We start from the raw sequence: 9,479 nt of genomic DNA on the forward strand, positions 1-9,479 counted from the left end.
TAAGTCCATCTATCTATATAACATTGGATGCTCCCCTTTTTAGTCATATTTGTCAATTTTAATGGCATATACTAGTCCATTCCTACCAAAACTCCTTTTTTCTGTATACCACCAAATTATTATTCAAATCTTGGTCCACCAAAAGAATAGTTTCCATTTTCGTATAAACAAAAACATTAATAATCATAAATTGATTTAATTTAAGAATAAGTAATTAAATTATTTGATAAAAAAAGTTTAATAACAATTTGTATGATATTTTTTTCGTTTTGAAAACTTAAGTATCATATATTGTCAGGACAAAAAGTAAGTAATGACACAGAAAAATTATTATTTCATTACAATATTTTATTATTAAAATTTAGTGTTAAATGAACAGAGAAAAAAAAGATGGTGTTAATTATCGCAAATGTTTTTATATTTGTTTTTTTCATTTGAAAAGTTGATCACTACAAAAGTTAATTTTTTTTTTTGGTGTTTGTATCGAAAGATAAAATAAAATTGTAAAATGTATACAAATGTGTTCGGTGATGATAATGTCTGCCAATTCTCTTTCTTATTTCAAATATGACGGCAATGTTTAGAAAAAAAAAAACATGAAAACGACGTTGTTCAGATAACGACAAGGTTCTATAAACATTTAAATCGGATCAATATAATTTGTTAAGAATAGAAATTTGATTGAATTTAACATTACATCATAAAATTAAAAAGTGAATTATTTGTATACTGAATAAAAAAAATTATTTTCAAAATTTACACCTTTTGAATACTGAATTTCTCAGAACAAAGAAAATTTTGAACCTGCCACATAAGTGTTCCTTTATATGTTGTACTGCTTCTGAACCTGCCACATAGCGTTCTCTTTCTGCGCTAACCGCTTTTCTGTTTTTACGGCCTTTTTCTCCTTTTTTCTCTTCTATATAAGTTTGTTCTCTATCTATGTTGTAAACATCTCACAAATCCAATACAAACCATTTTTTTTTCTTCATCCCTACTTGTTGTCTCTCTGCCCTATTTACATTGCATATTATATCATGAAGAATCATCCTCACATATCAAGCGAAATCAATTCCCTCATGTGTAATCAAGAAGGGTGTAAATTGTAAGATGGTATCAGAGCTCTTCTTCAGAAGAGTTCTGTTGCGCATCGCCACTCTGATTCGTTCTCTCTTTTCGTCTTTCATTTCTGCTTCACCTGTTTTGCTTTCTTTGCTTTCTTTCATTTTCAAGATATGGCTAAAGAAGAAGATTTTTCTATATATGTGGATAGTCACTTGTATCTGCATCCGGGAGAAAATCCAGCCACCGCTTTGGTCTCCCTAGTTTTTTATTCTACAAAGAATAAAGCCCAATTCGTGGATGGTATTGCTGCTGAAGCAGAGAAAAAGGATCTTGCATACAACGCGTGGAAACGATGCAACAATATGGTTGTATCGTGGATCGTACATTCGGTCTCCTGGATGGATAAGGCTGAAGAAATTTGGAATGATTTGAAGGCACGTTTCTTTCAAGGGGATTTGCTAAGAATTTCAGATTTGCAAATGGAGGCAGCATCGATGAAACAAGGAGAAAGCACTGTCACAGAATACTTCACCAAACTCAGAACAGTTTGGGATGAATTGGAAAACTTTAGGCTCGATCCTCCTTGTACGTGCCATGCAATTTTTAAGAGGGCTTGAATGATCAGTACGGTAATATCAGATCTCATGTCTTACTCATGGATCCTACTCCACCTATTTTAAAAATCTTTTCTTATCTTGTTCAACAAGAAAGGCAGTTAATTGGGAATAATTTTTTGTCTAACTCTGAGGTTAAAACTATTGCTGCTATAAACACTATCACTTGTTCTTTTTGTGGTAAGAATGCTCATACAGATAATAAAAATGGTTTTTCTAGCAACAAGAACAATAGCAACAAGAAAACATGTACACATTGTGGGAAATTCGAGCATACAGTGGATGTATGCTACAAGAAACATGGTTATCCTCCAGGACACTTTGTTCGATGGAAAAACAAAGACAGTTGAGAATAGAGATAAAAATACGGATCAAGAAATCAAATTTACACCACAACAATATCAGGCTCTGATGGCATTGATAAAACAACCAAATGAGGCTACTGCAAGTACTCAAGTGAATCAAGTTAGCACTATCTCCTCAAGCTTCACAGATCAAGGTAATAAGTTTCTTGATATATGGCCCACAAAATTTCAAAATAATGATGTTTGGATTCTTGATTCTGGGGCAACGAATCATGTTAGCATGAATCATGTTAGCATGAATCATGTTAGCATAAATCTGAAAAGTTTTTCATCTTATGAACCTGTTGATAGCATAATAGTGAATTTGCCAAATGCTTTAAAAACTAAAGCTACATATAAAGGAATTATCAACTCTGTGATTCTATTACTTTTGTGATTCTATTACTTTACATGATGTCCTTTTCATACCAGATTTTAACTATAACCTCATTGCTTGTTTCTCACTCTGAAATAAAATATAGTTTTCTTGTAGTGAAATTTGTCTTCAAAATTATCAAAATGGTGTAATTTTGAACTCTTGTCATCTTGGTACGACTTCAATTAATATTAAAAAAAGGTCAAATATATTTTTGGTCTTTTAATTTTTAGTGAAAATTGAAATTAGTCTTTTTTTCGAAATCTTCGTTCAATTTAGTCTCCCAACTTTAGGAATGTCTAGATTTAGTCATTTTAACCATATTTTGTTAAATTTATTTTATGTTTCAAATGCGTTTCCTGATAACATTTAAGTTGTTTATACAATTTAACACATTTTCGCATCAATGTGAATTGAGAAATGCATTTGAAACGTTAAATAAACTTAACAAAATTTGGTTAAAATGACTAAATCCATACATTTTCAAATATGTGAAACTAAATTGGTCCAAAACTTCGAAGAGAGACTAATTTCAATTTTCACTTAAAATTAAAGAACCAAAAATATATTTAATCCTACAAAAATTACAATGAACTGAAGTCATTCCAAACTAACACAATTTCAGTTTATATCATAATACACTAAAGTCGTACCAAGCTGACACAACTTCAATTTATTAATCACATGGAAGATTCATGTTTTCGTTAAAAAATCTCAATTGGGTCTTTCAATTTTAAGTTATCCTAATTGGGTTCTATTTTTTAAAATTTGTTTCAATTTGGTATTTTTCGTTAGGGTAGTATTGATGACATTAATTGTGTGTCACAGCTTGTGATTTTTTTTTTTTTTAATTTCTTATAATTTTTTTACCTTAAAAAGAACAACTGACACATGTCAAATTAAGAGATTTTGCAACGTGTTATCTTGTGGTTTTTTTATTTTTTTTAATTTCTTTTAAAATATTTTTTAATTTTTCATTAAAAAAAATGATTCTGCCAAGTGTCAATTGTTTATATTAAAAATCTGGATTTGATGCTTTATTTGTTACTTTATCTTAATTTAGTTCTAATTTTTTTTAAATATGAGTAATTTCATCTCTTCATATAACCAAGTTTAACTTGTACATAAATATTATAATTATATTGTTGTTATAATAGATACTTTTAACTAAATTAAGTTTGTTTAAATTTAATTTTTGTATTGAATTTTAAATAAAATTTGTTTCAATAATTGTAGATAACTTTATAAATTCAAATGTAAATTTTTAAAATAGTTTTATAACAATAACAAAATGTAAATTTTTAAAATAGTTTTATAACAATAACAAAATTCAAATTCAAATGTGAAATTTAAATATTTATAATTGTATAAAATTGTTCGAAAATTTTACATTTAAATTTAAAAATTATTAAAATAAATTTTAAATAAATTTCAATGAAAAATTTAAATTTAAATAAATTTAATATAGCTAAAAATATCTATTATAATAAAAATATAATTATAATATTTATATAAAAATTAAATTTGATCTCAGTTGAAATTTGAAAGAACGAAATAGTTTCAATTTAAATAAAATTATGATTAAATTAAGATAAAATTATATATATATATATATATATATATATTAAAAACTAATTGAGACTATAAAATAAATAAAAAAAATTACAAAGTAACACGTAATAAAATTTTAATTTGACACTTATCAATTATTTTTTTTAAATAAAAAAAAATTAAAAATTAAAAATGAAATAAAAGAAAAAATTACGAACCGAACCGATGACATATATTTAACATAGATGATACTTTAAAAAAAACTACCAAATTAAAATAAATTTTGAAAAATAGAACTCCATCAAAAAAATTTAAAATTGAAAAAGCCAATTGAGATTTTCTTTTTAAATAAATAAATACCTTGCGTGTGATTAAACATAAAATTAAAAAAAAATAACAACGGACTGAATTTGTAAACTTGCCAAGAATTAAAAAATTACAGTTTTGAAGTCGAAATAGCAAAATTTTTGTGCTTTGTGCCATACAAGGAAGGAATGGACGGTCCCTGTTATATTTTTGGCGATGTGATTAATTCTTGAATCTGGATAATGCAGTTCACTTGTTTAGTTATTCTGATGGCTTCCAACGCAGTTGGAGTATTATCTTTTTGCTTTGAACTGCTTTTTGTCATCCTTCAACTCCCTTTCTCATCTGTGCTACCAAGTAGCACGACCCAGGGATTCTCAATCCAAGAAGCAACTGTTTACGATCTCCAACTTGCTTTCCAGAAAAAACAATTGAGCTCTAAGCAAGTTGTGGAATTCTACCTGAAGCAAATAGAAACCCAAAACTCAGTTCTGAGAGGGGTGTTGGAGTTAAACCCAGATGCTCTCGCACAGGCTGAGAAAGCGGACAAGGAGAGAAAGAGCAAGGCACCAGGGTCTCTTTCACCACTGCATGGAATACCCATTTTGGTTAAGGACACCATTGCAACTAAGGATAGGATGAACACCACCGCAGGTTCCTTTGCTCTTCTGGGCTCTGTGGTGCCTAGAGATGCAGGTGTAGTCACTAGGTTAAGAAAAGCTGGGGCTATCATTATAGGGAAGGCTACACTCAGTGAGTGGTCACATTACAGGTCAGTTGCAGCACCCGATGGTTGGAGTGCTAGGGGAAGACATGGAAAGGTGCTTCATTTTCTTCTTCTCTTCTTTTTTATTTTCTTTTTCATTAGGTTTAATTATCTCAATATGTGTGAATTAATTAGTCGTCGTTTCTTAATTTTTTTTATCTTTCCGATAAATCATTCTGACCAAGATAAAAAATAATATTAAACTTTTTTATTGCTTGCTTAGTTTATTTTATACGTTTGTTGAGGTTCAAGAAATAATTATGAAAAATGATTGAGTTGTTAAATAGTTGTGTTGGTTGTCAAATTATATCTTTCTGAGATATTTAATTAGTTAAAAATTTAAATTCGGTTAAAGGAAAGTTCAAAATAATTTAAACAAATGCATTTTCAGTGTCTTCTATTATAGCTCTGAAATTTTAATATCTCGTGGTCCTTTACCTTAAACGTTCTTTCAATTACTATTAGCATATTTCATGTCAATTCATTTAACGAGTGTTCTTTCATTTACTATGACCATCTTTCACATCAATTAATTTAATGGGTGGTCCAACTAAAAATCCCAAGTCTCAACTTTTTCTTAAAGTGTTATAAAGTGAGTCATGATAAGGGATTAAACTTAGTTGATCTAATTATAAACTTTAATTAATTTCTAAATATAATATTTTTAGTTTGTATTAAAGATTAAATTAAGTTGTTTCGATTTAAAGATTGTCATGAGTCTATTCAGATTAACGATATAGTTGATTTAGTCTAAACAAAAGATCAAATCGTGTCGGTTTGGGTTAAAGTTCAACTCAAGTCAAGTCAAGACAAATATTAAACACAATTGGTTGTATCAAAGGTTGAAATGAGAATATTATGTTAAAGGTCGAGACAACTTGACTTGACTCAAAAGATATGATGAACTGTCCAAAACAAAGTTCAAGACAGGACTAGCCTAAGTGAAGGTAAAAACATGTTCGTCACAACTGAAGGTGGAGACACGCCAACCCATGGCGAATGTCCAAACAAATTGGCCATGACCTAATGTGGAGACATGAGGGACTAGCTTAACGGAAAGTTGAGATGGGCTAACTCGGATCAAAGGTCATGATGAGCTTACGTGGATAAAAGGTAAAGAGGTGTTAGATCTCAACCATTGACCAAAGTTGAAACTTGAGACAAGTTGGCTCAAACCAAAGGTTAAGGCAGACTTAGGTCAAAGGTTAAGAAAAGTTAGTTCGGATTGAAGGCCAAGATTGGTTGTCCTAGTCAAAAGGTAGAAAAGGCGTGACCTAGGCAAAAGGTCGAGAAAAGTTGGTTCGGGCCAAAGGTCGACACGAGCCAACTTAAGCCAAAGGTTTAGAAGGGTGAGTTTGGGGTAAAAGTTCGTAACAAGTTGACTACATTTGAAGGTTAAGATAGGTCAACTCAAGTTAAAGGTGGTTATTGGCCAACTAGGGTAAATGGTCAGGACGAGTTGACTCGGAAAAAAATTTGAGATATACTAGCCTGGACAAAAGGTCGAGACGTGTTTGTCCAGATAAATGTCAATACATGTTGACTAAAAAAAAGTTGGGATGTCTAACCCGTGCCGAAGGTTGAGAGGGGTCAACCTTGCCAAAGGTTGAGACGTGTCAAAGGTCGAATTCATGCTTATATTTGAGCTGAGCTAGCCTAGACCAAGGACAAGACGAGTTGACCATGGCCGAAGGTCAAGATGTGTTGCCTGAGCTGAAGGTCGATCCAGGGTGAAGGTCGAACCTAGTTGATCTAGGTCGAAAGGTGAGTTAAGTCAAGCTAGTCGAAGGTTGAGTTGAGCTCGCCCAGATTAAAATTCGAACACGTCAACTTGAGTTAAAGATCAAATCAAGTCATCCCGAAACGAAGGTTAACCTGAGTCGACTTGACCATATATCTCAAGTTAACCTTTGTTTGATCCAACCTTATATCTTGATCTTAAACCAACTTACAAAACTAACCCATTAGACTTTGGGACGATTTGATCTTGTGGATTTTTTTATGTAGGTTTTGGTCCTGTAGGCCTTTTTGCCTTCGTCCAGGACTAGGACCAAATCACGAGTTAGGCCAAATTGACTGCATTACTCACATGACAGTCGATAAACTTACTATACCGCTAAAAACACAGAATATTTAACTGCATACAATAACCTAAGGGTGTTATAATTGTATTACATAGTTGCTTTTTTAACCATACAAGATGAAGTAAAAAGAAAAAAGAAAGAAAATAATAGAGGTTAAGACGTTAGTATTTGGAATAGCTACCTTATAAGTTCTCTAAAAAACCAAAAAATAATGTTAACTTCTCTATATGTTAAAAATTTAAAATAAAAAGCTGTTTGAGAACATTTTCATAAATTAATTCATACATTAACTAAGTTTAATTTATACTTTTATCTTTCTTGTTTCTGAAGAAGTTTACGAGGATTAAAAAATGAGTTCAGTGATTGGCTTTATTTTGCAGAATCCATACACAATGGATAGTCCGTGTGGATCCAGCAGTGGATCTGCAATATCAGTAGCAGCCAATTTGGTAGCAGTTTCGCTTGGTACAGAAACAGATGGATCCATTTTATGCCCTTCAGATTCTAACTCAGTAGTCGGTATAAAACCAACAGTAGGACTCACTAGCAGAGCAGGGGTAGTCCCAGTCTCCCCAAGACAAGACACTGTTGGGTATGTCTCATCAATTCCGCTGTTCAAATTATTTTAATTAGATTAAATGTGTAACATTCTGTGCCTGGTGTAGACCAATTTGCAGGACTGTAGCAGATGCTGCTCTTCTTCTTCAAACCATTGCAGGAATTGACACCAATGATAAAGCAACAATCATAGCATCAAAGTATATCCCAAAAGGAGGCTATGCTCAATTTCTGAGGAAAGATGGACTACGAGGAAAGAGACTAGGAGTGCTGAGATATTTCTACGCTTTTGGAAATGACACTTTTCTGCATGAAACTTTTGAGCTACACCTGAAAACATTAAGGTAATGAATACCTAGTTATGATTATTATTACTGTATTCAGTCTCATGTGCTTCTTACAAATTCAGGGAAAGAGGAGCAGTTTTGGTTGACAATTTGGAGATAGAAAACATTGATGAAGTTTATAGCGGTCCAAGTGAAGGTATTGCTGTGGCATTTGAATTCAAATCTTCCTTGAACGCATACCTCAAAGACTTAGTTGCTTCCCCCGTGAGAAGCTTGGCCGATGTGATAGCCTTCAACAATAAACACTCAAAACTGGTTAGTGCATGGGAATGTAAAATTAATCAACAATTGTCGATACAATATAAAAAGGATACAAAAAACAAAAAAAAAAAAAACACCCACAATCTATTTTAATAATATGATAATATATAGAACTAAATACATTTTCTCCAAACTAAGAATATCGTATTTTTTCTCTCTAAACTACATTATAAATATTCAGTTCTTATACTTTATAAAATAATGTATAACATATCTTATCAATAAATTGTATGTAGAATGTGACAAACGAAATTTCACTCTAGATTATAATATAATATGTCCATGCTTTTCATTAATATTTGAGGATGTTTACATAATTCTCATACAACAATTCTTAAAATGAAAGGAATAAAATATTTTATAATTTAATTTGCAAACAAACAATTTTTTATAATAGTTTTAAAACAAGAAAAACTTATTTAACCTTAATATTTATTAATACTTTAAATTAAAAATAAAATATCAATATTTTAAGTTGTTAAGTGGATTTTTCTTATAAATATTAAAATATCACCTCTCATTTAGTATTGTTTTTGTAAAATAAAGAGTTGTTCCTTCTAAATTACTTTCAAAATATTTTATGAGAAGGGTGTCTAGATTTAAAGATAATTTAAATAAAATGTGAATGAATATTATAGAGGTGAAAGTGAAATAGAATAGAAAAGAAACAGTCTAAAGAAGTGTTTGTATAGTTTGTGTTTTGATTAACCTATGATTATACCAGGAGAAAGTTAAGGAGTATGGAGAAGATCTGATGGTAAATGCGCAGAATATAAGGGGAAGTGGGACACTGGAAGAAGCATTATCAAACTTGACACGATTGTCAAAAGATGGGTTTGAGAAAGTAATGATAGGAAATAAACTTGATGCGGTTGTTGTACCTTGTGCAAGCTTTAGTTCTGTACTGGCTATTGGAGGTTATCCTGGAGTAACTGTTCCAGCAGGATATCAAAATGGTAGGCCATTTGGAATTTGCTTTGGAGGTTTGAGAGGCTCTGAGCCAAACCTCATCCAAATTGCTTATTCCTTTGAGCAAGCAACTATGATAAGGAAGCCTCCTCCACTTCCAAAGTTATAACCAATGTAAACTAGCTTCAAACTTTTTTTTTTTAATGGGCAATAACTATCATGAATAATTTTCATTCACTACTTGGATGAATACTTGAAGTCTTCATTCTACAATAACAAGAAGATGATTTGCGTGTTA

General features: G+C 31.0%; 1 protein-coding gene across 1 annotated transcript; it reads left to right on the top strand.

Annotated features, from left to right (window-relative positions):
* Positions 1-4,318: 4,318 nt before the first annotated feature.
* Positions 4,319-9,479, top strand: LOC114176335 (Amidase family protein). Its single transcript, XM_028061345.2, has 5 exons — positions 4,319-5,077; positions 7,487-7,698; positions 7,772-8,008; positions 8,074-8,266; positions 8,997-9,479. The coding sequence occupies exons 1-5, from the start codon at positions 4,499-4,501 to the stop codon at positions 9,348-9,350; spliced, it is 1,575 nt and encodes a 524-aa protein (XP_027917146.1). The 5' UTR covers positions 4,319-4,498; the 3' UTR covers positions 9,351-9,479.

This window comes from Vigna unguiculata, chromosome 3 (genome assembly GCF_037176805.1).
Source record: "Vigna unguiculata cultivar grain cowpea cultivar isolate G323 ecotype 2 chromosome 3, ASM3717680v1, whole genome shotgun sequence".
Taxonomy (NCBI): Eukaryota; Viridiplantae; Streptophyta; class Magnoliopsida; order Fabales; family Fabaceae; genus Vigna; species Vigna unguiculata.

What these genes read in the sequence shown, in the direction of transcription:
- LOC114176335 (XM_028061345.2), top strand. Translation starts at nt 4,499, where the DNA reads ATGCAGTTCACTTGTTTAGTTATTCTGATGGCTTCCAACGCAGTTGGA. An exon ending in CTAGGGGAAGACATGGAAAG is followed by an intron (nt 5,078 to 7,486) that starts GTGCTTCATTTT and finishes TTTATTTTGCAG; the next exon opens with AATCCATACACAATGGATAG. An exon ending in CCAAGACAAGACACTGTTGG is followed by an intron (nt 7,699 to 7,771) that starts GTATGTCTCATC and finishes TGCCTGGTGTAG; the next exon opens with ACCAATTTGCAGGACTGTAG.